The sequence below is a fragment of the Pseudorasbora parva genome, chromosome 4 (assembly GCF_024679245.1).
Source record: "Pseudorasbora parva isolate DD20220531a chromosome 4, ASM2467924v1, whole genome shotgun sequence".
Lineage (NCBI taxonomy): Eukaryota > Metazoa > Chordata > Actinopteri > Cypriniformes > Gobionidae > Pseudorasbora > Pseudorasbora parva.
Window position 1 is genome coordinate 25,695,738 of NC_090175.1, and position 27,442 is coordinate 25,723,179.

Genomic DNA, 27,442 nt, shown 5'->3' on the forward strand with positions numbered 1-27,442 from the left:
TGTAAATATTTAAAGTTTAAAATATGATGAACAAATGTATTACATTTTATATATATATTGTAACATGTTCTAAATGTTATTGTGTTTTAGTAGACAAGGAGTTTAATGTTTATGTGACACTATTCATGTTGGTGTTGTGGACTGTTATACTTCAGTACCTGTTATTGGAGGTTCGGGTTAAATATGCGAAGAGGCTCCACCCCCTAGGGTTTTTTGGGGGAAAAAGCGGAAATAAAGGGGAGAGGAGTGCCTCGCTGTTTCAAGGGCGGTTCTCTGTTCAAGTCGGGGTGTGTACAGAGTGGGTTGTGGCCTACAACAGCCCAAATAAACACCCCTTTTCACCAACACGTCTCATTATTGCCTGAGAACGTTACAATATATATATTATATATATATATATATATATATATATATATATATATATATATATATATATATATGTATATATATATATATATATATATATATATATATATATATATATATATATATATATATATATATATATATAAAATTTACATATATATTATTTTAATTGTTAAAATTAATTCATGAATTAATTAACAAAAACTAACTATGAGCAATACATTTTGTTACAGTATGTATTGATCTTTGTTAATATTCATTAATAAAAAAATCTACCTGTTCATTGTTTGCTCATGTAAATTTACAGTAATGTTAACAAATACATTTGATTTTAATAATGTATTAGTAAATGTTGAAATTAAATGATATTAATAAATGCTGTGGAAGTATTGTTAATTCTTAGTTCATCTTAACTAATAAAACCTTATTGTAAAGTGTTACAAATAATGTTGTCAAAGATTTCTGCAAGAAAATTCTTAAAGAAAGAAGGTACAATGACCAAATATTAGACAGATTGTCACAGATCACTTTACACCGGTTACCATAATGGCTCAGGTTGTCAAAAGTGCTCAGCACTAAATGCAGGTATAAATGTGGTCAACATGTTTTGTGATTTGATCGCTCATTTGGAGGTCAGAAATGCATATGGCCAATTCTAATGAGTTTTTATGCATCCTGGACAACAGGGTACCTGTCAATCAATCATTGCTAATATACTCGCTAATATACTATATTGCCAAAAGTATTGGGACACTCCTCCAAACCACTGAATTCAATTACTGAAAATTTGAGCCTGGTACCATGATAGGTTGCCATCTGTGTCCATTTGTACAATTTCCTCACTACTTAATATTCGACGGTCAACTGCTAGTGGTATTATAACAAAGTGAAAACAATTGGAAACAACATGGTAGGTCATGTAAAATCACAGGATGAGGTCAGTGAGGTGCACAGTCAGTCGCCAACTTTCTGCCGAGGTCAATAGCTACATACTTTCAAACTTTGTGTGGTCTTTATATTAGCTCAAAAACAGTGTGTAGAGAGCTTCATGGAATGGGTTTCCATGGCTGAGAAGCTGCCTCCAAGCTTTATATCACCAAGTGCAATGCAAAGAGTCAGATGCAGTGGTGTAAAGCATACTGTCACTGGACTCGAGCAGTGAAGTTCTCTGGAGTGACAAATCACGCTTCTCTGTCTGGCAATCCGATGGACAAGTCTGGATTGACTGCACTGCACCAAGTGTAAAGTTAGGTGGAGAGGGAATTATGGTGTGGGGTTGTTTTTCAAGGTTTGGGCTTAGCCCCTTAGTTCCAGTGAAAGGAACTTTTAATGCTTCAGCAATCCAAGACATTTTGGACCATTTCATGCTCCCAGCTTTATGGAAACAGTTGTTATTGCTGCAAAGAGTGGGCCAACTTCATATTAAACCCTACAGATTAAGATTGGGTTGTCTTTAAAGTTCATGTGGATGTAAAGGCAGACAAACCAAAACTTTTGGCAATATAGGTTAAACTTGATTAGTTATGAGTGACATTAAACTAAAACAACTGTCCAAATAATGTTTGTGGAGAGATTTAAAAAAAAAAAGTCTTGACTGACCACTTGCAATCTGAAGCCAGTTGCAAAAACATAATAGCCACATTGTTAATTTGATTAATTAATGATTGTGTCTTAATAATTAGTCTGACTGGTATGCAATTTGATAGGGATAATCAGTCGTACTTTTTGGATTCAAATTAGACCAATCTACGCTCTTATGTAACTGTTTATTTTATTTTTTTTGAGGAAAAAAAATAGTTACTGACTTTTGAAGAAAAAAATGATGACTAATTTATATGACTATTCTACGCAGTTTATGCAACCTGCCACTGAGCAACTGAAACAGATGTTCAAGCCTAGTGCAAACATGGCCATAATCAAAGCCAAAGTGTTTATTACTCTACCGATCTAGCTGATTTTTAAGTCAGCGCAGACAAGATGGGCCCAGAGGTGAAGATCTGTTTTTTTCTGGCTCCGCCATTGCAGCAGGTGACCTTGAATGCTTATTTTCAGGAGGATTTTACGTTTTCATCGCTCTGATTTGATCTGTTAATGAGGGGGAAAAAAGGGAAAAGCAGAACAAGGATTTAACTCGTTATACAATTTGATAACTGTATATAAAGGTTTCTGATAAAGATGTGACCCTGAATTGCTGGATGGATTGGGATAAACTACGGGGTAGAGGAGAACAGATGCCTCTGAACTTCATTTAATTGTTACTGACATGACAGAATATTCAAATGCACCTAAGGAGAGGGGGTCTGAAATAGTTTAGCATCAATTTGGGCTGTATCACATCTTTGAGATGTACATTTTAAAGGATTTTTTGCCTTTGAATTTCTCCCAAAAGGCCAAAATTAAATGTAAAAAGCTGCGAAAAAAAAAAAAAATACAGCCCAAAATTTAGTTAAACATAGAATTGTACTAAGAATCACAACACATCTGGTCATTTCAGCTGCAGTACTTACTGTGCAATTTGTTCTACGGATGAAACAGAACACAAGAATAGAAATGGTATTGAACGTTTTAAATGGTACAGCTCTTTTGACAGCCTTCTTAAACATCATTTGAGCTCATCTCTGAAGAAACAAACAATTTCAAGACAAACAGAAAATCAGGTGCACAAACCATGGAATGTGTATTTACCTTGCAGCCAGTCTACACCCTCCTGAAGTCCTTCTCCTTTCACTGCATCGCTAGCACTGTAAAAGTAATTTATTTCATATAAATGATGTATAACACAGTACCATTCAAAAGTTAGGTTCAGAACCATTGTTTTTAAAGAAAATACTTTTATTCAGCAAGGACATGTTAAAGTCATTAAAACTTACTGGTTACAATTTAGATCAAATAAATTCAGCCTTAAGCTTGAGCATAAGAGACTTTGGTCAAAAGCATGAAAAAATCTTAGCTACCCCAAATTTATATAGAATTAGCTTCTGCTTAGTCCAAAATAACTATATTATATCCCCTGACCATAAACCTACCCATCACAGAAAACTTTCTGCATTTTTACTTTTTTGAAAAAACATAAATTAGTATGATTTATATGTGGTTTTCCTCATGAGGACCAAAAAATGTCCCCATAAGGACAAGGATTTCACATATTGCCATCTTTGTGGGAAAAATACCATAAGTTTACCTGACCCACACATCCATACAAACGTTGGGTTTCCATGTTTCATAGGGGAAATCCCAGACATATGATTATATGTACAAACTGTATATTTTCCCAATTGAGACCAAAAAATTGGATTAAAAAAAAAACATCACTATGTACGTAATAACTTAGACCAAAAAAATATCACTTCCGATTCATAATGTTTTACTGATGGGGTAAACTCTCTCTCTCTCTCTTTCTCTCTCTCTCTCAAAAAAACATAATTTTATGTTTATGAATCCATTTACATTGTGGGGTAAGCTGGCTGGTCCACACAATGTAGGTGTTCTCAGGTTTATATTACATTATATTACATTTAGTCCCCACAATGTAATATAAACAAGTACACACACACTCCCTCTTCAACTCTATTCGGACCAAGCAGGTTTACCCTGAGGAGATCACAGATGTAATTTATGATTGTGTTATTCCCATCTGCATTTAACGTGTCTATAAAAACCTCACGCAACCTTTATAAAAATTAAAAAGCAAATTGCCTACCCTGGCTAGCACAGTGTTCCTCTGAGAAATCTAATTCTGTCTGCTTGTCACCCTGGTATGCAAGACGTTTCCTCATTTATTATGACATTTATTGAATACTGTAACTTATTGAACTACTGTAACCATTAGCTTGGTGATTTATGTACTTCTGACATCCCATCCATTGTACAAAGAAAATTAAATCAATAAGGAGAGTCCCTAAATTGTGTAATGCAATTAAATAGTTCCCTTAATTACATACATTATATTATAATTATTTCACTTACATAAACCTTGTTTTTTTTCACATGACCTTCCATTTCACCTACATCCAGACAAATAACACTTTACAAAAAGGTCTAATTTGTAAACATTATTTAATGTATTAACTAACATGAACTAACCATGAGCAATACATTTGTTAAGAGTTAAAGTAACTGTCCTAAATACTACTCGAATTCGGAGTAAAAAGTAGCCCTTTTGAAAGTACTCAAGAATAGTGAGTAGTGAGTATTATGCTATGAATGTTATTCATAGCATAATACTCACCAACTGAGTATCACCAACAGTATTTCAGTATTTCTTTGACTATTTATTTTTATTTTTGACTGCTAGCACTAAAAAATACAGCCATGCAATATTTGAGAAAGAAACCAATAATCTGGTAACATTTATGACAACCATTCTGTAGAGGTTTTCTCGCGGTTAATTAAAAAAGGTTGCAAAGCGTTGTACATTTGGAATTTTACATAAAAAAGCAGTTCTTTCTTTTCAAGACGCATGCATTGCCCTGCTTTAATTTCAATGGATGTTTTCTCTTTAAAAAGAATACACTTACGAAATCTTAATCGAGTAACTCACAATTTTCACCACTGATGATTTTTGCTTGCAATTTTAAAAAAAACATGATTTAAAGGTCCTGTTCTTCACGATTCCATCTTTCAAACTTTAGTTAGTGTGAAATGTTGCTGTTGGAGCATAAATAATACCTGTAAAATTATAAAGCTAAAAGTTCAATGCCAAGCGAGATATTTTATTTAACAGAAGTTCCCTTTCAAAGCCTACAGCGAACGGCCGGTTTGGACTACACCCCTGCACTTCCTGCTGTAATGACCACTAGAACCGTTTGTTGACTAACCCTCCGCCCACAAGGACACGCAAAATAGGGGGCGTGGTCTTGTTGCTCTCTCACGTGGAGAAGAGCGCACATTCAGCGTTTGCATCTCCCCGTTATGGTAAGAGGCGGGACCTTTCCGGGCAAAGTGTTCTAAGCTGCTGTCCAATCACAACACGGGAAGCGCTTGCCCAATCAGAACTCGTTACGTGTTTCTGAAGGAGGGACTTCATAGAACAAGGAAATCATCAGGTCGTTTTTAGGACACAGAAAACAGCGCTGTACAGATAAGTAAATTGCGTGAAAAATACTGTGTTTTTTTAAACGCGAAACATGAACTCATGTTATATTGCACACTGTAAACATAATCAAAGCTTCGAAAACACGAGAAGAACGGGACCTTTAAATATAAATCTGATGTTTTACTAGTTATTTGCTATATACATGGACTACAATTTTAAATTGTATTGCCATGTGAGAGCACATTATATTAAAATATGCACTTCAATAAGCTGATAGAAAGAAGGTTAATGCGTTACATCGATGTAAGACACAAATCTAGCAGTGACGATCAGTTAATGCCTAATGCACTTTGAAGCCTGGCAAACAATCAAGCTAAATAAAGTGTTTCCAGCAGATGGCACCGCGAGCTTGTGCAGCGCTAATGGTCCATGTGTGCGTGTATTAGAACGTAATATTCTGCGGTCAATTTTTTCTTTTTTAGGCAATTCCATGATTTCAGTCATTATACAGTAACCAGCACTACCTCCCTTTCATAAAGCACACATGCCTCTCCCTCTAGGCTGGTCGCTGTGGTTGATTTGACGGGAGTCCCACACGTGACGCATGGAGACACAGGACTGATTATTCGTCTTAGCCAATCACAATGACAGGAGAAAAATAAGCGCAATAAAAGTAAATGACACGATCGCGTGCTTCGTAATTCAAATGCGCTAACGGACTCTATTGTTGTTCTATGTATAACGTTACACTAGTCTGACGTGCAAAACCGTTTTGCTTGCTACTGCTAAGGTTTAGTAGTATACAATAGTCCATAAACCGAATCATGTCCTCATGAAATGCGAGTAAACACACACAAATGTTGACTAAATACAGTACATACCACAGAGACGGACGTCCTGCTCTTGCCATTTCTCCTGTTCAATTTATTTCAGCCTCCGAATGATTCTGGATCATATATCTATTAGCTGAGATCGATAGCAAGGGTTTCTCCACGCTTGAGGACGTCACCGCTTTGTTCACACTCGTCATTCTTTAGCTCCGCCCACACGATACGCCTCCAGGCACTTGGTTTTTTCCGGAAAGACTCAGTACAGCCCATATTTCTTTTATAAATATAATAAAACTAAAGACTTTTCGGAGATATGAAGGATGCAATACTACTCTATAGGTACTCAAGATTGACATGAGATTGACTGAAACTGAGTGTTTCACCCCCCCTTTAACATGGCTTCCAGTTCGACCTTGTTCATGACTGCCATCAAGTGTTAAAACGCGAAAAGCAAAACTTGAATTTACGGGTGTGTCCCTCTTTGGCTAATGTACTTTCAAGATGGAGGGGCAACATGGCGACCAGCATTCGAACCCCTCACCCATATGTATTTTCAATGTCATATTATAAACTTATGAAAATACTTTATTACTTAAAAGAAGTAAATATACATTAATGAGCACATGTATTTTTGAAAGAACAAAGTGTTTTTAGCTAAGAATAAACTAAAAAAGTTGCACAGTGTAGCTTTAAACAAACACAATTGATTGTGATTGATCCCGCGATTGATTGAAATGTTATTTTTTATTACTTGGCCCGCTCAATCATTGGATATAACCATAAACCATGCATCACACGCACCCACACACGCACGCACACACACACACACGGGATGTTGGGCTTTGCGAGGCCTGGCCCATAAATGTCCGAGTCTGATCATGCCATGCACAAATCGGTGGACAGGGCTACAGAATCAGCCGTTGTTTATCTTAAGTTAAGGCGGTGTTTCACCATAATGATGTTCTGAGATCTCTCTTAACTAATATTAACTAATGAATCCTTATTGTAAAGTGTTACCAATTTATTGTAATGCAAGCAGAAAATTATAACTGAAATAATTTATATTTCTTACCAGATATGCCATGGTTTGTCCTTAATGTTTTCCAGACACAAGAGCTGAGAGACCTTTACTGCTGACAACGCATCCCTGAGGTCCATCTTGTTGGCAAAAAATAGTATAGGTATCCTTCTGTGTTTAATATCTGAGTACAGCCAGAAAAACAAATATAGGTATTAGGGTGCTTTTAATTCATTCAAAAATGATTACTAAAATATTGATAAATGACACAGAAAGAAAGAAAGAAAGAAAGAAAGAAAGAAAGAAAGAAAGAAAGAAAGAAAGAAAGAAAGAAAGAAAGAAAGAAAGAAAGAAAGAACGAAAGAAAGAAAGAAAGAAAGAAAGACCTGGGTGATTCAAAAGGGTATCCAATTCCTCTTTTGCCACCACCATTCTTAGTTTATCTCCACTGTCAATCACAAAAATGATGGCCTGACCCTCCCTGGAAACAACATAACACCAATCAACACAAACTACACAGATCGATTCCAAAGTGGGCGATGGTACTCCATTAGTTTAGTAAACATAATAAAATAAGCTTGAATAGGAGAAACTCACTTGTAATAGTGCTCCCACAGATTTCTGTATCTCCCCTGACCTGACATGTCAAACACTGTGAAAGAAAGACTTTGGGGAGAAGAGGGAGTTACTGTGTTAGTGAGAAAAAGACAAATGGTTTTCAGAGACTAACTCCTCATACTATACATAGTTAGCTCTGTTAAATATTCACCTTGATGTCCTAAACTTTTCTATGCTGAAGCCTATAGTTGGGACAATGTCTTGAGCCTGAGCCTGCAGGGGACAAAACAAACTATAATCACAACCGTGAGCTCACATACAAAACAGAAAACAAAGATGATGATAAAGGAAAATACACAAACATATATATTGGGTGTACAGATAGGAGAGTAACATACATTGGATGGCTTTAGCTGGTTGATGATAGTAGTTTTTCCACTGTTGTCCAGACCTAAACACAGCACGTTCACCTCCTTCTTCTTCAGACCCAGCCACCCTGCAAGCTTGTCAAAAAGCCCCATTTGTCTAGTTGGATGGGACGCTTCTGGAAAGAGATCACATCAAAGGCAAGCTTGATTAGATTATTCATCAGATGCATCCAGAGGCCGACAAACACTTGGGACAACATCTTCTTTTTCACAGTCTGCGTATGGCACTAACTGTTGAGGGAAGATCTCAGTTCTCAGCTCAAATGAAGAAGATTATATTTGTTCAAAAATACAGTAAAACAGTGTTTTTTTTCGTCTTCTATTATTACCATTAATAAAAAAAATTCTATTTATTATGTTATTATGATGGCAAATCTGAATTTTCAGCATTATTACTTCAGTCTTCACTCTTCAGTGTTTCAGGACCCCTTAGAAATCATTCTTATATTGGTTGATTTGCTGCTCAAGAGTAATTTCTTATTATTATCAATGTTTAAAACAGTTATGCTTCTTAATATTTCTGTGGGATCTATGATCTCTAATCATACAATTTTTTCTTCTTCTTGATTTGATGGATAAGAAAGTTCAAAATAATAGCATTTATTTGAAATAGAAATCTTTTGTAATGTTATAAATGTATATAATTGTGTGTTAAAAACACGTTTTACTTTACATTTTCAACAAGGTGCTGAAAGCATTCTTTAGAAATGTTGGCCCATATTGATAGGACAGCATCTTGCAGTTGATGGGAGATTTGTGGGATGCACATCCAGGCCACAAAGCCCCGTTCCATCACATCCAAAGATGCTCTATTGGGTTGAGATCTGGTGACTGTGGGGGCCATTTTAGTACAGTGAACTCATTGTCATGTTCAAGAAACCAATTTGAAATAATTTGAGCTTTGTGACATGGTGCATTATCCTGTTGAAAGTAACCATCAGATGATGGGTACATGGTGGTCATAAAGGGATGGACATGGTCAGAAACAATGCTCAGGTAGGCCGTTGTATTTAAACGATGCCCAATTGGCACTAAGGGGCCTAAAGTGGTCGAACTTTGCAATCGTGAATTATGTAGCATGAATGGTGTAGCCTAGTTCAATAAACAAGTAGCCTAATTAATATTAAGTTACTTAAATTTTAGATCCAAACAACCTTTTTTGTTCCATTTCACCCATGATTTCACCGACGAAAATAGTTCCAAAAGAAGGCAACACTCAGCACGGTGTTTTGTTACTAAATGATTCAGCGTTTTGAATGAATCATTTGAATGAACAACTCAATGACTCACTTATGAAGAGGATCATTTGCTGCCCCCTATTGGCAGTTATGTTTAAAAGTATGATTGCATATTTTATTTAGAACATCGATCTAATAACATTTTTTATTGCAGCTGTATTTTTTGGCAGTTTAAATTATTTAATTTGATTGGTAACAGCCTATAGTGTTTTTACTATTAAAACTGAATTTATTAATCAAATGAAAGAATTTAACAAGATGAAAAGATGATGCATACATTTAATAAGATTTAAAAAAAATGGCCTTTATAAGATTAAATAACGCCTTGGGGTGAATATCACAAATATGCAGATTTAAGTAGGCCTATGTAAAATCTGACAGAACACTGATGAGAATATTACTTCAGAATCAATAGATGTATACCACCAATTTAATTTAATTTGATTAATTGCACATTTTAACAGGAACATGTGTTTAATATTTTTTTAATAATAAAGGCTGTTATAATCTGGATGTGTTTAAATATTTGATGGAGATGAGGGGACAGTGGCTCTTTGCGGCCAGACGTCTGATAAGAAAATAAGCTTGTTTACTTATTTTTTAATAATCCGATTTAAGTTAATTAACTTGAGCTCCAAGCGAACACACAGCTAGCAATATGCACTAAAATCTGCAGGACATGAACCCAATTCGTATCGTGCATATATTAATTAGTAAATTCCCGTATCTTGGGTCTACAGAAAATACCCACCTGTTGTGTATTGGACTAAGTGAAAATTACATTTCAGGCTTGTAATATAGCATTACACAACCATCCATTCATCAATCAACCAGTTCAGTGACAACTGCAAAACTGACACCGTTTAACGCATTTATCCTTTTCTCATACTGTCGTGGGACAGAAACACGTGAACGGACAAGAGTAATTTATACGTAATCTACGAGAAGAGCCTCTAATCCTCTGAGCTCATTAGCACACGGCTAGCGCTTCACGTGTAACGTTACAAGTGTACTCAAATAATACAAACATTCTGACGTTTGTTTCATTAAATACTCTTTTAAATCCACATAAAGGCAACACAAGGTTGACATGTTGTCTTCTAATTTAAGGTTACTGTTTACATATATCCGTTGCGGATGACAGCTAGCTGGCTGGCTAACCTGCTCAATCAGTCTGCTGTACATGGAAAGATCTTCTTTCTTACTCTTCTGCTCCGGCTCGGCTTAGATTGTATGTTGCCTGTGTCTTGGTTCAAAAGTAATTCGCATACAAAGGTCTCGCTCATAAGATTGATGGTAAATCCAGTGCAGATGGAGAGACGTAAACACTTACTTGGCGTCCTGGAAACTCACACGCCGCTGCTAGGAGACCGATGACGCTTCTTGGCTCTACTCGATGTTTACTTAATAGCGGTTATAGTGCCATCCGATGGACAACATCAGATCAAGCAGCTTTGTGTTTTAAAAAACAAAACATGATTTCAACTTTCAAAAGCATAGGGGTATTTCTTCATCTTCTGACACTTTTATGTCTCACCCACGCAGACTCTTTCTTTCTTTCTTTCTTTCTTTCTTTCTTTCTTTCTTTCTTTCTTTCTTTCTTTCTTTCTTTCTTTCTTTCTTTCTTTCTTTCTTTCTTTCTTTCTTTCTTTCTTTCTTTTCTCACAGTAAAACTGGGAATATATAGCGTATTATTACAGTTGTATCTTACTTTTTTTTATATAATTTTGTTTGAAGTATAAATATAAACATAAACAAAACCTTTTTTCCCCTTCACCTAACAATTTAATTGTAACACAACTTCACACTATAAGAAATATTCAGGTCTCCAACTGAAAATGTTCTAGTGACTGATCACATCTACATTTTTCAGTTGGCCGAATTGAATTTCTGAATTGCGTGAACTCCCAATTACTGCTTATTAATACGCTGTAAAAAAAATATTTAGAAAAAAAAGTTACCTGGTTGCCTTACATTTTTGAGTTAATTGAAATTAAAATTTTGAGTTAATACAATGACATTTTTTTGAGATTCGACAACCTTCATTAAAAGATTATTAAAATATTTTGTAAGCATATTGGGTAATTGTGTGTGTTTTATTTCTGATGACGCAGTGAGACATGCCAAATTGTGCTATTTTCATGATTTATCACAATTTTTATGTGGTTCAGATACAAAAATATTTTGAGTTTCAATTTATTAAACTAATTTCCTTTATTGTATCAACTCAAATTTTTAATTTCAATAAACTCAAAATTTTAAGGCAATCAGGTTACTTACTTTTTTAAGTTAAACCAACTAAAACCACCACAATTTTTTTACAGTATTGTTAAGGTAGATTAAGGGATAGAATGTGCATGCAGAATAAGACATAATATGTGCTTTATAAGTATTAATTAACAGTCAATATCCTAATATGCATGATAATAATTGTCTGTTAATAGTGAGAACTGGACCATAATCTAAACAATTAGCATAATCGAATTCTATATCAATGGCTGGACATTATAGACAAATTAAACACATTAATCGTTTTATAGAGCTTGCATTCTTCCAAAATTCTTAAAGTCATTGAATAAACCCCCTTTTTTTAAATGTCAAGTTTGGTTTATTAAAATAAATTAATAAATGCATGTAACAAAGGTTAACTGAAACAATGCTTGTCGCACAACGTGTTGTTATTAATGTACTGTTTCTTGTGTCACTTTTATATTTATACTTAGCAGACCAAAGCAACTCACATATTAGTCAAGTTACAGTATTGATTTGATCAGTTTTTGCATTCCCTTGCATCAAGTACATTACCCCTTCATTCTTAACAGGATATATTTATTATTATTATATCATTATGTTATTATGCATTTTATTCATGATCATCTCAAATCATTATTTTATAACAGCCTACAATATTGTTCCTTCCTGAAAGGGGTGGAGAGAGTTACAGTTTTTGAAAATCAAATTCAAACACATCTCATTATTTTTTGCCTCAGTTGTGTCAGTCACAAATTAAAAAAAGCTGCTGCTGAAGTCAAAAAAGTCTGTTGTTATAACCTATTTCATTTGCTTTGTCAGTTTGGGCAGATATCAACAATTTACAACAATGGAAAGAGAACATATCTGCTGTCTAATGGAACTGAATATAGAAACTGTTTGATGTGATTTCATATTGTAATTTTCGTAACACTTACAATAAGGTCTCATTTGTTAATATTAGAGCATTATCTGGACTAGCATTGAGACATATTTGAAAACAGTATACAGCATTTAATAAAAAAAAAAAAAAAAAAACTTGTGTACTGTGCTAATTAATTGAGACTTCTTACAGCTCTTAGAGGTTGTTGGCCTTGTTTGTTTCGTTGCTTCTATTCTCTCAACTTTTTGGTAAGTCGCTTTGGATAAAAGCGTCTGCTAAATGATTAAATGTAAATGTAATAATGTAAACATTTATTCATCTTTATTAATGTTAGTATATAAAATACTATGGTTCATTGTGTTAATGCATTCAGTAATGTTAATGTTGATTTAAATAACGTATTAATAAATGCTTAAATTAACATGAACTAAGATTCAGATTAAATGCTGTGGAAGTATTGTTCATTGTTAGTTTATGTTAACTAATGTACACTCTCAGAAAAAAGGTACAGTGGAGGTACAATTTTGTTCCTTGGGGAACAAAACGTATAACTGTACCTTTAAAGGTACACAATTGCTCCTTAAGGTACAATTATTGTTTTCCTCAGTTCGGTCCTAGTGAGTCGCTGTCCTGCAGAGTTTGGCTCTAACCCTGAAAGACATGTATAGAAGCTCTTATTGAGAATTAACAAGTTTAGATTTTGATGTTTTATTGAAAAAGTTTGATCGCCATTATGGTGGTTTAGTGTTCCCTTTAGGTGGGCAGTTTAATGTGAGTTTGTGGTTTTGTTACAGTGTAAACAAAACACATAATTGTTCAAAACAAAAGAAGCCATAAACAAAAGGTATCATGAAGAATGCAGTTTGACTAAACTCATCACTGAATAAAAATATTAACAAATAATATTAACCAATAATACTTGCTTGCCTTTACTTGCTTAATTTGATCAGACATTCTACATTTTTAAAAACATTCAAAGGGTGAGGGGGTTACGCACATAGATATCAAGAATCAGCATATGAATCTCAACCATGGTGACGTACTTAATACTGCAGTGCATGCTGGGAGCCACACGTTTTATACTGTGGCTAGGGTCAGAGCTAAACTCTGAAGGACATCAAATCTAATGACTAAACTTGCCTATCCCTGACTTAGAGGTACAAAAATGTACCCTTAAGGATAGTGATGGCCACTTGTACCTTAAAAGGTACAATATTGTACTCTTTTTTTTTGACAGTGGTTACTAATATAAACAAATGCTATCTTATTGTGGTTACCGTAACATTTTAGAAAGCAAACCCACAGTCCATATTTTACATTTGTTTGATTGTGATAGACTCATAAAAAACACAAAAATATCTGTTATCATTTATTTTTACAAACATTCAACCTATATCACCTTTATCTCTCTGTACTCTTTATAAATTATAAAAAATAATGTACAAGTAGTTTACTATGAACAATACATTATGACCTGATTACCCAGAGATTCCCCTTCCCCTGCTTGAAATAAGCAATCGGTTCTCTTGCACTTTTGACATTTGCACATTGCAACTTGAAGTTTGTCAAGTGGCCTCAGTGTCCCGGACATGTGTTCAGGTACAAAGAGCCAGTCAAAGAATGGGTTCATATATGGTACAGTATTGTGCGTTTGTTTGTCTGGTGGAAGCGAAGGAGACTGCAAATGTGTACAGCATGTTGCCATTGAAGTTATGTGTGTATGTAGGCCTGCTGTGTTGGGAAAAATACTTGCCAACATGCAGAGTGCTATATTGTCATGCTCTCTATATGAGAACATTTTACTGCAACCCGTTACCTCAACGTTTCCCCACTGACAATAGTTTCATAGTCGCAAGGCAAACTGATAAAATATCAGAGGTGTCTATAGATACTGTACACCATAGCAGACTGAACAAATGTGTGCAGTTCTCAAATCTCGGTCTGAGTGGATTTGTATAAGTTTGTTCAATTTGACTGTGGTGCACAGGAGTAAGAAAATGGCTTACAGTCTTCTGAAAGGTCAGACTTTTACCACCTCGCCGACAGCCTGAGGAAGTCAATGGTTTGTGTGGCATTTTTTTTCAACAGAGCAAGATAAAGCTCTCAACTCCCAACCTTGGCTCTTTTCTTGGTTTTCTAAAGACTGCACATATTGCTTAGAAAAATAACTAAACAAAATGCAACCCCAAAAAAAGAAGGAAAAAAAAGAAAGAAAAGAGATTAAAAACAAAGTCACATATACATATAAATATCAGGATAAATATCAGATGTGATAAACAATGTATAATAGCCATTTAAAGCTGAAGACATTCAACAGATCCATAGTCTCTCATTTTAGAGGCTCAGGAAGAAGCTCGATGAATAAACCAGAAAAATCTCTTAAGACACATAATTTAATACATTAAAATAGCAAATATACTATTCAAAATTCTCAGATTTGGAGTCCAGTCAATCACAGAACTTGCAGGATGATTGACAGATGACATCTTCATAACAATAGAATGGTGCCATTGTTCCATTGTTTACTGTGGTTCCTCTGGGTAAATGGTCCAATTTTCCTGTTACACACAGTTCATCAAGAAGACAAACAATTCATGACAATTAGCATGTTTCTTCAGGGTCTTTGAGATTGCTTTCTTATGTATGTGTTTCAACTGGAAATCTTCAGAAACTGAAGCTGTGGAGCAATTCTCATGACAGTCAGTCAGTCCAGACCTCCAGTCCAGAGGTGTGTGTGTGTGTGTGTGTGTTTTGGGGGTCTAGCGTTGCTGGGATAAGCATTTGTATGAGTGTGTATGTGTATATGTGTATTTTCATACATGGAAGCCATTCTGTTGAATGTGGAGGAACTGCAGTCGTAGTGCTTGTATGCTGCTCACTATCCTCCTCTGGTGGCCAATCAGAGACACTCCGATTCTTCTTATATCACTGTTTAGAAAACAAGGAGGGTGAGACAGTTGAAACTGGGCTACATAATTGGAAAGTTCATATGAGGATTATAAAGGGTGTGCATATAATATAAAAGTAATTTAAGCCATTACATTTAGATATACTCTGCTGTCTAGTGTAGAGTGAGACACTTAAAGGGATAGTTCAACCAAAAGGGAAAATTCTGTCATCATTTAGTCACGCTCAAGTTGTTCTAAACCTGTACAAATATATTTGCTCTGCTGAACACAATATTTTTTGAAGAATTTTTGTAACCGAGCAGATCTCGGCAACCAGAGACTAACGTAGTGGCTGCTGAGATCTGCTTAGTTTCAAACATTCTTCCAAAAATGTTCCTTTGTGTTAAGCAGAAAAAAAGCATACAGGTTTGAAACAACTTGACGGTGATTAAATAATGACAGAATTTTCATTTTTGAGTGAACTATTCCTTTAAGTTCCACACTAGTGAAGGGATAGTTCACCTAAAGATTAAAAAATGTCATCAATTACTCACCCTCAAGTTGTTTTCAAACTTGTATTTATTTATTAGGCTGAACACACACATTATATTTTGGAAGAATGTGGGGGTACCCATATTCAGGTCCACATTCACTTTCTTTCCATCATATTTTTATCATTGTATTTTTAATACCTTTGTATTATTTCTATACTATGAAAGTCAACCATAGCAACTGTTTGGTTATAACATTCTTCAAAATATCTTCCTTTATGTTCAACAGAAGAAAAAACTTCATGTAGGTTTAAAACAACATGAAGGAGAGTAAATGATGACAGAATTGTCATTTTTTGGCAGACTATCTCTTTAAGTTGGGCAGGAGCTGCTACTTTATACACCAATCAGACATAACATTATGACAAGTGAAGTGAATAACACTGATTATCTCTTCATTAAGGCACCTGCTACTAGGTGGGATATATTAGGCAGCAATTGAAAAAAATGTCCTCAAAGTTGATGTGTTAGAAGCAGGAAAAATGTGCAAGCGTAAGGATTTTAGTGAGTTTGACATGGGCCAAATTGTGATGCTAGATGACTGGGTCAGAGCATCTTCAAAACTGCAGCTCTTGTGGGGTGTTCCTGGTCTGCAGTGGTCAGAAGTGGTCCAAGGAAGGAACTGTGGTTAACTGGCAAAAGTGTGATGGGCGGCCAAAACTCATTGATCCACGCGAGGAGCGAAGGCTGGCCCGTGTGGTCAGATCAAACACAAGCTATATACTGTAGCTCAAATTGCTCAGAACTGGACCACGGAGCAATGGAAGAATTTGGCCTGGTGAGATGAATCTTTTTTCTTTTATATCACGTGGATGTTAGGCTTACCTGAGGAACACATGGCACCAGGAGGCACTATGGGAAGAAGGCAAGCAGGCGGAGCCAGTGTAGTGCTTTGGGCAATGTTCTGCTGGTGAACCATGGGTCTTGCCATCCATGTGGATGTTACTTTGAAATGTACCACCTACCTAAGCATTGTTGCAGACCATGTACACCCTTTCATGGAAATTGGTGGCTGTGATCTCTTTCAGCAGGATAATGCGCCCTGCCACAAAGCAAAATTGTTCAGGAATGGTTTGAGGAACACAACGAGTTTGAGGTGTTCACTTGGCCTCCAAATTTAATTGAGCACCTGTGGGATGTGCTGAACAAACAAGTCCGATCCATTAAGGCCCCATCTCACAACTTACAGGACTTAAAGCTGCTAACATCTGTGTGCCAGATACCACAGCACACCTTTAGGGGTCATAATACTATGCCTGATTGGTGAATGGAAAGAACTAATGAATGTGAATTAGTTTGCTTTAAGTTATTTTATAGGCTAACCATTCACGTTAACCGTATATTATTATAATATATTATTATTTTAACCCAATAAAGCCTACTGCCTCTTTCGATACATGAAATTCTAAGGTTCATACGACATTAGAAATATTATGTACAATATACAAAACAATGAACAGAACTTCATGCAGTAGTTTTGACTCCACTCACTCAATACTCATGGTGGATATGGAATCCAGGGTTGTGTACCCTGCTGCTATGAAGTTGTTCTTGTATTGACTCATTTTAATGGAATCCAACCAATCACCGATGGATATGAAGAGAGGGTAGTCTGGCATATCCTCAGGGGATTCTGGGAAGCTGTTTAAACAGATTGTTGATCATTGTAAACATAGACACTACCATGCAAGAAAAAAGTATTATCATATATCATATCATATCATATCATATCATATCATATCATATCATATCATATCATATCATATCATATCATATCATATCATATCATATATCATATCATATCATATCATATCATATCATATCATATCATATCATATCAGTCACATTCTGTTTGTAAAACAAAAAGATGCAAGGGATTTCTGAAATTCCTGTATAGGTGTTTGCCACGAGGCAAGAGACAACAATTCAGTGTAATTAGAGTTTTCTGTAAGCAAATTACAACATTTTTTTTGTTTTAAATGGCAATTTCAATACTGGCACTTTTAATTTTAATTTTAATTCTAGTAAAATGTAAAATGTTGTGATTGTTCTACCTATTTACATCCTCCACCAGTGTGAGCAGGCTGCTGGGATTGCGGATCAACTTGTCTAGGAAGCTGACCACGTCATTAAACCGTGGTCGTCGACTGCGTTCCTTCTGCCAGCAGAGAAGCATGAGCTGGTGCAGGGCCACGGGGCAGCCCATGGGCGCAGGGAGCCTATAGCCCTCCTCTATAGACAGAATTACCTGCAGAAAGACACACAGAACCTTACTGGGATACAAATTCTACAAGAGCATTTTATTCATGCAATTTTAGGCATGTCATCTGTGGTATAAAATACCAAATGTTTGGGTGTATAAATTAAACAGTGAAAACAATAATGAATAAACTAAAGACACAACAAGGAAACTTTACAACAAAGTTCAACATCTTATAATTTAAAGCTGTACTATGTAATTTTTTTTGCCTATTCAAAACAAAGGCATAGTTTGGATGATGCCAAGTGTCTTGTAACATGTGGTCTTCACCTCACAGGTGGTGGAAAAGAATCAGGATAGGAGTCGGGCAGAAATCATGTTCATGGATGCGATCATTAACGTTACTGTAGTATGAAGCAGAGCAGGACTGTGTGTTGTGGAGCTGAGCATGGCCGCTGGACCGATTGTTACACAAACACACAGCACCCGATCACCGGGATTTTTATCATGACGGGACACAGTCGCCGGCACCATATCCGCTTTTCCGGTCATGAGTATGACATAACGCGCAGAAGATCATCGGATCAGATCTTCCATCTATGGAGGCCCTATACACACAACGCTGCAGGAAGAGAGCTAAGAATATTCTCAGGGATACACACCACCCTGCATACTCAATGTTCAGGCCTAAACACTCAATATATAACTTGAGGTATGGCAGACCGGACAGTATTATCTCGCACAGGGTGCGGTTTTATAACAGTTTTTTCCCCAGCGACGGTTAGACTGATTGCGAAGGATATAGCAGAGAAAACAAACATCTCTCTTTTTATATAGAGATGTGAGAGTAGTCTGTGTTGTGTTTCTATTTCAGTCTCTGTTAAATAGAGAATGTTTTATTATAGTTTTTTAGCACTGACAATACGCATTATCTTGGGACAGTATTCAATACAAATTGAATTAAATGTGCAATAATGTTGTTTTAAATTTGTATCTTAAATTAAAAATCTTAGTGTGTGGGTTTACTTGACATAGGTTTGTGTTGCTCTTCATTAATTGTTTCGTAAGAGTCTATTTATTGTGTAAAGTCTATTCATTGTGTGTAGTTTATGCATTGTGGGTTGTTTGTTAGCTGGTCTTCTATGTTGATTTTGATTTGTGTTGTATTTGATGTATTGTATTTTTGCTTTTGAGCTTTGCTACAAAAATTCCGATGTACCTATATTGCTGTACTAGCACTAACGGCAAATCAACTTTTCAACTTAACGCAGCGCTATTTATTACATTAGATACATTTAAGTGTGTTAAAAATGGTGTTATGACGTTACTCTGTGCGTCGCTCAGCAGCTGCTGTGACATTTGTTGCACACTGCAGTGAGAGTAAAGCATTTCTGCCAAATAAAACCGGACACCGAGGGTAAAGTAGATATGACGACATTTGACAGGGGACTCCCTGGTTAAAATAGCAATTTTCTTACAATTTACCAATAATTGGAAACATTTGGGATATTGTAAGAACTCAATTAAACAAAATATATAACACTGGTCTGGTGGTTTTTGGATATTTTACTGCAAAAATACTACATAGTAGTGCACCTTTAACAGAATATGTTCTCGAAATTGAATCAGAATTGGCCACATTCCAAGGCAAGATGACTTAAAATTGGAATTAAAACTAACAGAATGATAAATTCAGAGACATTTTACAGAAAATTGCATTCTGGGAAATTAAACATATTTTTTTAGATGCATTTAATATGTATATAATATTAAATATATGAAAAATGTCCAAATGAATACACTGCTAATAATAGAGATTAGAGATTCTGGAGATTAGACTAAAGTCTAATTAATTTGTGGAAACTGCTTGCGTAGATTTGAGTAGAATAAGAATAGCCCAAGTTACTCACATCTTGATTGGACATCTCCCAGTAGGGCCGTTCCCCATATGACATCACTTCCCACATGACAATACCGTAGCTCCAAGCATCACTGGCCGACGAAAACTTTCTGTATGCAATCGCCTCTGGAGCTGTCCAGCGGATAGGGATTTTACCCCCCTGACAAAACAAAATCTTTTCTTTTCATGATAATAGTTGTGCTTCCTAGGCAATCAAAGGAGATGCATATTGCTTGTTATGCAATGATGAGTCATAATTGAGTTTTCTGTGGAATGTGGTATGCTGTTTAGTGACACGCTCAGACCCGCCGTATAAAAAAGTTCAGAAGTATTCAGGCACATTTAGCATCTTATTATAAACCTAATTACTCAATCACTCCCCAGAATAAGCCCTTAATCTCATGTTATACTGCTTGGATCAACCCAGTCCCATTCAATAACACACAACAGGCAGAGTAATGCTAAGCTCCAGAGATTCTGGATCAGCCCTGGCTGTCTAAAGAGCACAGATTGTTATTAACTCTGAACAGCTCTGAATTTAAATGAACCAATATTGAAGTGGTTGTATGTGGCTTACTGTGGTGGTGTAAGCTGCCTCTGGGTCATCCTCCAGAACCCTGGACAGACCGAAGTCCGACACTTTACACACCAGGTTGTCATCCACCAGAATATTTCGTGCTGCCAGGTCCCGATGGACATAGCCAATGTCGGACAGGTACATCATACCTGAGGCGATGCCACGCAGCATACCAACAAGCTGGATCACAGTGAAGTGCCCGTCATGCTTCTACAAAAGGCAAGAAGAGCCAAAGGATAGTTAAAGAAGAGTCGGAGAGTATTTTCTTAGTCTGTTTTATCACAATGAACAATAAACATTCAACTTTAAACCAAACCCGCTTTTAATCAACATAAAACAAAGGAATATATAATTAGTATAAAAGACTATATAGTAGGTACTATGAAAGGTTTTTCATCTTTTTAAATCAACTTTATCCTTGAATAGTTCATTTTAAACGATATAAATGAACTTCTGAAAGTATAATATTCAACATAGTCTCTCAATAAAAGTTCAGGTCATGTAATAACTAGTCATGTGATAACTATCACAACTGGTTCCATTTTTTTCAAAAACTGAAACCAAATGATTTTAATGACGTGCAGGTGCGTTTGTGGATGAAACACAATAATTAAATACTTTCACCATTTGTCCAGCATTTCTGTTCAACTACTTAAAGTTAAAGCCTGCACATACATTGATCAATATGATTCCTGAACACATGACTTGTTAGCAGGTTATTTAGTCTGATCCACAAACATATGCCTCATATGATCTATTTTAAGTCCATTAAAAATACTTAATTTGTAGTTCTTCTTCAAAAGATATAAAGGAAACCAGTTACGAAATAAACATCATACCTGATTCCCATACCTAATAAAAGAATAATCAAAATGGTATTTGCTATAGATATAGACTAGTGTATCTTAATCTTTTTGAGACAGAGCTTGCCCTTTCCAAAAGCCCTGCAACTTTTCTAGTCATTTGGGATTTACTGGATAAGGATTTTATTTTGACCCAATACAATATTTTAGAGCTTGGCATAGTTCGGAAAATGTATGCATTCAGCAATACTACTGACTATTATTAATTGTATATTTTTTGACTGTACTACTGAGGCTATTGGATGAGAACTGAGCTGAGCTGACACTTTTCTCCAGAGATGCTTATAGCTGAATTGAATTCATTCCACAATTTATTAATTTTATTAATCTGGACAAAACATTGATGCACCTCTTGATGGAAGTAACATCACAGCATTTATTTTCATCAAGAGGTGCATTAATGTTTGGTTAAGATCATGTATTGACAATGCAAGAGTCAAGCGCACTGTAAAGTCTCCTCCAGCACATCCCAAAGACAGTCCATGAATTTAAGATCTGGACTCATTCATGTGTGAAAATGATTCTTCATATCCCCTCCCAACAGTTCTTTAACAGTTTGAATCTGATACATCTTGACATTTTCATCCTGGAATAAGGCCATGATATGTTCCTAAGTTGTTTTTTAAGAAATTAAAAGCTACACAAATGATGGCAAATATATAACATGCTAGAAGCATAAAAATCACTGCAACAATGATCCAATCATTGACTCTTAAGCATTTTCCTATATTTTAATCAAAACAGAGACTATCACGGGCACCCATTTCTAGGGTTTACAAAAAATGGTGCGAAAAGGGAAAAACATCCAATATGCGTCAGTCCTGTAGGCGAAAATGCCTTGTTGATGCTAGAGGTCACAGGAGAATGGGCCGACTGATTCAAGCTGATAGAAAAGCAACTTTGACTGAAATAACCACTTGTTACAACCGAGGTATGCAGCAAAGTATTTGTGAAGCCATAACACGCACAACCTTGAGGCGGATGGACTACAACAGCAGAAGACCCCACCGTGTACCACTCATCTCCACTTAAAATAGGAAAAAGAGGCTACAATTAGCACAAGCTCACCAAAATTGGACAGCTGAAGACTGGAAAAATGTTGCCTGGTCTGATGAGTCTCAATTTCTGATGAGACATTCAGATGGTAGAGTCAGAATTGGGCGTGAACAGAATGAGAACATGGATCCACCATGCCTGGTTACCACTGTGCAGGCTGGTGGTGGTGGTGTAATGGTGTGGGGGATGTTTACTTGTCACACTTTAGGCCCCTTAGTGCCAATTGGGCATTGTTTAAATGCCACAGCCTACCTGAGCATTGTTTCTGACCATGTCCATCCCTTTATGACCACCATGTGCTCATCCTCCGATGGCTACATTCAGCAGGATAATGCACCATGTCACAAAGCTTGAATCATTTCAAATAGGTTTAGGAATGACAATGAGTTCACTGTACTAAAATGGCCCCCACAGTCACCAGATCTCAACCCAATAGAGCATCTTTGGGATGTGGTGGAACGGGAGCTTCGTGCCCTGGATGTGCATCCCACAAATCTCCATCAACTGCAAGATGCTATCCAATCAATATGGGCCAACATTTCTAAAGAATGCTCTCAGCACCTTTTTGAATCAATGCCGTGTAGAATTAAGGCAGTTCTGAAGGCGAAAGGGGGTCAAACACAGCATTAGTATTATTATCCTAATAATCCTTTTGGTGAGTGTATATAATATATATATATATATATATATATATATATATATATATATATATATATATATATATATATATATATATATATATATAAAAATTTTTTATTCATTATATTTTATAATTTTATTTAAATGTATTTATAAATTTTTGAATGATCTATCCGTTTAGGAGCCTTCAAATTAGGACAATCTTGTTGAATTAGTGAAATAAAATAAGATAAATCTTGATTTTTAGTAATTTTGTATTATTTTATTGCCCGTTTTGTCTGAGAATCACAGTTCTGTCCACAACTGTCACACTGCAGGATATATCAACTATCGTATCAACTGCCCATCTGCTGGCAAATTTCAAAAAGCTCTCTGTAGTTAGGCACTGTTTATGAGGAATGTCAAATGAGGTATGCCATTTTAATGTTGAACGTACCCTCAGAAAAGAGTCCAATGAGCCATTCTCCAAGTATTCCACCACTATCATCACAGGCCGACCTACAAAGAGGAAAACAGGACATCTGTAAGTAAATGGGACAGACATTGTCACATTCCTCATCTCTGTCTTTGCATGACTACAAATCAAACCGCTCTTGAAGTTCGCTCTTGCCTCCATCATCAGTGTATAATGCTGCTACATTACCATCTGCTGTAGTACCTCTATAATGGCCTGAAATTCAATATAAAGTTAATCTCTAGTAGCATGGTAGTGAACGGTACAATAGATGAAAGACCTGAGATAACACTAGAATCCCAGACAGAGAAAGTTGTTTCTTCTGGGTTATTATGGAGGTTGAAGGCAGTTTGATGTGTAGGTTGAAATCATTGATTGTATGCATGTGCAGAATCTGTGGGTGTATCAAACTTATGTTTGCTTTTTTTTCACTGAGAAAACAGCTTCTGGCTTATAATGATCAAAGTTATTCTGTAATCAGTTTCATCAAAACAATTTGTATCCTCCATGACCGAGATTTTCCACAATTTCCATATCTGTTTTATTTACGCATTTCTTTATTCATCGCCTGCCATGCTTTTCAGACATAGCTGCGTTTGCTGCAAAATTGCACTAAACTCATTACTGACAGGTATTACACTACAGTTTACATTTTTTTTGCTGTCAGTTAGATTTTTTGAAAGACAATACTTTTATTCAGCAAGAATGAATTAAATTGATCAAGTGACAGTAAAGGCATTTAATGTTTTCTAATGATTTAAAACTCAATGCTGTTGTTTGGAGCATTCTATTCATCAAAGAATCCTGAAAAAACTGCATCAGTTTCCACAAAATGTTGTTGACCTTGATAATAATAAGATAATGTTTCTTGAATCAGCATAGAAGAATCATTTCTGAAGGATCATGACAATGAATACTGTACTTTTTTAATTTGAGAAAACGTAGGTTACGGTAAAAATCGTAGTCAAACTTTTAAACATAAGTGCACATGTTAAATTTTTGCATCTTTAGAATGAAAGAAGTCAGAGTTTCTTACTCTTCGTGACCACCCCCTCCAGCCTGATGATGTTAGGGTTATCAAACTGTCCCATGATGCTCGCCTCTCGCAGGAAGTCCCGTCTCTGGCGTTCGGTGTATCCTCCCTTCAGAGTCTTTATAGCCACGGGAATTTCCTTTTTTCCTGGGATACGGAGACGGCCACTACACACCTCCCCAAACTCGCCTGCAGAACACGCTCAAGTCCATACTCACTGTCGTAGTATTTAGGGTGCACTTTTATATACTAAACGCTAGGTGGCAGTCAAACTATATTAAACAAACATGTTCCCTTTACAGGGGCTCGCATTGTGACAATTATTTCCCATTGAATTATTTCCTACTTATCTCACTGAAGATTAGATTCTAATCATTTTGTCTTCTGAGAATAAGGAAGTGATTTTTCAGAGAGATTTTTAAGAGCTTAACTATGAAAGCGATCTGAAATATAGTTTAATTATACACATATGAGAAACCAAAGCCTAGATCAAGATACTAAAGGGGAGAAAGGACATTTTTTTTTAAAACATTTTTTTTAAAAGAACTTTAACTTCTTTTTTATTTTGTAATTAATGACACATTTTAAGTTGGGATAATGCTGCATATATAGCTGGAGTGGATTATGGGCTGCTGAGGCACAGACTGAAGTGAGCTGTAAAAAGAGCTCTGACCTGCTCCGATGACCCTTTCGATTCGGATGCGAGATGGATCGATTTCCTTGGCAAATTCATGAACGGCCTGTGAAGGGTCCTCGTAAGTGTCTGGGTCAATGTAAGTCTTTAATCCTGGGAATGGCACTATAAAAACATGTCAAAGGTTGAAATCAGGAATTTTTATTTTTGGAGAAAATATTAATATGAATGTGAGTGAGTGTGTAATTAAGGTCTCATACCATGTCCATTTTGATACTGTGTTCTTTTTTTGTCTTCTGACTTGATCTTCGATTTTATGTACCACTGACACCTGTTCAAGCAAAGAGAAATGTAACTGATCAGTGCTTTTGTTGATAAACTGTCCACATTTAACATTGACACTGTCCATGGTTCTGAAGACAGTGTCCCTGTCTGTGGTCCTGATGGACAGCACTCGCGATCCGTACCATAAAAGAATCAAGACATATGGCTAAATGGCTTCTCGGAACCCTCAAATATTGAAATTAAAATGATGCTCCTCCAGAGAGAAATTCTCAAAAGTGTTCGTTTATAATTTCATTTCTTTTCTTGACAAATGAGGACACTGATTCTGTCCATCATCAAGAGCTCTTGATTTATTTGAGAGCTGCTCACAACAGCCTCCCTGCAAATCCGCACGAGCAGCTGAACACGCTGCCATCAGCCCCTGCAGCTGTGTGAGGATGTGATGGCACAGGGGCTGGATGGCTGAGGTTTCGCACAGTGCGCTGCACATGCTGATATTGCGAATCACAGGACTGTGTGGCATGTTTAAGCTTGCTGTCAGTCTCACAGCAGGCCATTTCATGGCAGCAGACACGGCCGCTGCCGGGAGGCTGCAGCATTCCGACTAATTAGGCAGCGACATGGCTCAGCCAATCGGAAAATAGAAAGGTGCTCCGTGGCCAACAGGCCTATTAGGAGATGGCTGGATAAGCAAGGAGCTAAATTAAGGGTAAATTAGTGAATGAAAGAAAAGACATATCCATGACATCCACAGACAGTGAGACAGACAGACAGACAGACAGACAGACATAGATAGATAGATAGATAGATAGATAGATAGATAGATAGATAGATAGATAGATAGATAGACAGACAGACAGACAGATAGATCTGTCAGACAGACAGATTAAAGCAAAACATCTATTCATCTATCCTGGAGCATATTCACCTGCCCTCTTTATTTGCTCCCTCATTACCTGCCAGTGATGAGAAGGAAGAGGGTGAGAATGACGAGGAGAGAGAAACCCCCGACTGTGGCTGTAACAATCACCAACACCTGGCCCTGATCAGCTGCCTCCTCAGAGTCTAACATAGTCAAAGATAGTGATGATAGTGTGTTCATGCGAGAGAGAAAGAGAGAGCACAAAACAAAGAAGTCAATTTTTCACACAAGTTCATTGTCTGTGATCGGGTTGGTCAGTGAAGCTGTATCAGCTGCGGAATAGCATTCATGCGATTACCACATGCTCATCTCAGACTCAGAAATAGACTTGCCAAGAGAAAGGTTGGTAGGCATTTACATACATTCTATGCATAAGCCAAACAGCTGTTGAAAAATATTCGAGAACTGAAATCGTAGGGCACTTAAGGTTATTCATGGTAAACAGAAAATGTTCCCTTCAAACGTTTCTTTTTTTAAAAACTCTACTCACGCAAATGACATGGTATGACCACAATCTCAGAAAATTGGACATAACTACAGCGTTTAGACTAACAGGTATTGAAATTAGGCATTTTAAGAGAAACACTTACTTTCATCTCCTGTAGCGAACTCAAACTTGGGGCTGTAACTGCTGTAGCCAGCGAGGGTACGAGCACGCACATGGAACGCATACACCGTTGAGGGCTTTAGTCCTGTCACTATTGCACTTGGAGACTTTGTGCGTGTAGAGGAGTAGCTTAACTGTTCCTGTTCCTACACATAAAGAAAGTCAGATATTTTTATTTTATTTAACTAAGCATAATGTTATTTATGTAACATTTATTGTAAAGATGT

At 36.3% G+C, this 27,442-nt stretch overlaps 2 protein-coding genes and 1 long non-coding RNA gene across 7 annotated transcripts in view; 1 reads left to right on the plus strand and 2 right to left on the minus strand.

Moving 5' to 3' along the window:
- Window positions 1–542: 542 nt before the first annotated feature.
- On the minus strand, window positions 543–10,888 carry arl6 (ADP-ribosylation factor-like 6). Of its 2 annotated transcripts, none has more exons than XM_067442704.1 (8): window positions 10,635–10,784; window positions 8,206–8,351; window positions 8,019–8,080; window positions 7,847–7,915; window positions 7,636–7,730; window positions 7,304–7,433; window positions 3,052–3,107; window positions 543–2,451 (listed from the first exon to the last, which is right to left on the minus strand). In XM_067442704.1, the coding sequence occupies exons 2-8, from the start codon at window positions 8,326–8,328 to the stop codon at window positions 2,426–2,428; spliced, it is 561 nt and encodes a 186-aa protein (XP_067298805.1). In that variant the 5' UTR covers window positions 8,329–8,351; window positions 10,635–10,784; the 3' UTR covers window positions 543–2,425. The 2 variants fall into 2 exon arrangements, with proteins under 2 accessions (XP_067298805.1, XP_067298804.1); XM_067442703.1 differs by lacking the exon at window positions 10,635–10,784 and adding an exon at window positions 10,807–10,888 and having other exon boundaries at window positions 544–2,451.
- A 4,092-nt stretch (window positions 10,889–14,980) lies between these two features.
- Window positions 14,981–27,442, minus strand: part of epha6 (eph receptor A6) — a 174,353-nt gene continuing 161,891 nt past the window's right edge. Inside the window, exons 7-18 of one of the 3 annotated variants that reach the window (XM_067441397.1) lie at window positions 27,199–27,361; window positions 26,643–26,751; window positions 25,662–25,732; window positions 25,441–25,566; window positions 24,771–24,956; window positions 23,717–23,778; window positions 20,723–20,932; window positions 20,156–20,320; window positions 18,100–18,293; window positions 17,537–17,686; window positions 15,426–15,534; window positions 14,981–15,164 (exon numbers count right to left, since the gene is read on the minus strand). In XM_067441397.1, the coding sequence (XP_067297498.1) occupies window positions 15,129–15,164; window positions 15,426–15,534; window positions 17,537–17,686; window positions 18,100–18,293; window positions 20,156–20,320; window positions 20,723–20,932; window positions 23,717–23,778; window positions 24,771–24,956; window positions 25,441–25,566; window positions 25,662–25,732; window positions 26,643–26,751; window positions 27,199–27,361 (1,581 nt within the window). In that variant the 3' untranslated portion in view covers window positions 14,981–15,128. Of the gene's footprint in view, window positions 15,165–15,425; window positions 15,535–17,536; window positions 17,687–18,099; window positions 18,294–20,155; window positions 20,321–20,722; window positions 20,933–23,716; window positions 23,779–24,770; window positions 24,957–25,440; window positions 25,567–25,661; window positions 25,733–26,642; window positions 26,752–27,198; window positions 27,362–27,442 lie in introns of those variants that run through there. The other 2 variants (XM_067441398.1, XR_010904743.1) reach the window with 2 other exon arrangements.
- Window positions 26,773–27,442, plus strand: part of LOC137073174 (uncharacterized) — a 55,535-nt gene continuing 54,865 nt past the window's right edge. For both annotated transcript variants that reach the window (XR_010904744.1, XR_010904745.1), the window contains exon 1: window positions 26,773–26,950. This is a non-coding gene — a long non-coding RNA (uncharacterized lncRNA). The remainder of the gene's footprint in view (window positions 26,951–27,442) is intronic.

Excerpts from the sequence above, each read along its gene's own strand:
- arl6 (XM_067442704.1), bottom strand. The coding sequence starts at position 8,328 with ATGGGGCTTTTTGACAAGCTTGCAGGGTGGCTGGGTCTGAAGAAGAAG. Across the intron at positions 8,081-8,205 it reads ACCAGCTAAAGCCATCCAAT|GCTCAGGCTCAAGACATTGT; the intron begins GTATGTTACTCT and ends TGTCCCCTGCAG. Across the intron at positions 2,452-3,051 it reads GGGTGTAGACTGGCTGCAAG|ATCAAATCAGAGCGATGAAA; the intron begins GTAAATACACAT and ends CCTCATTAACAG.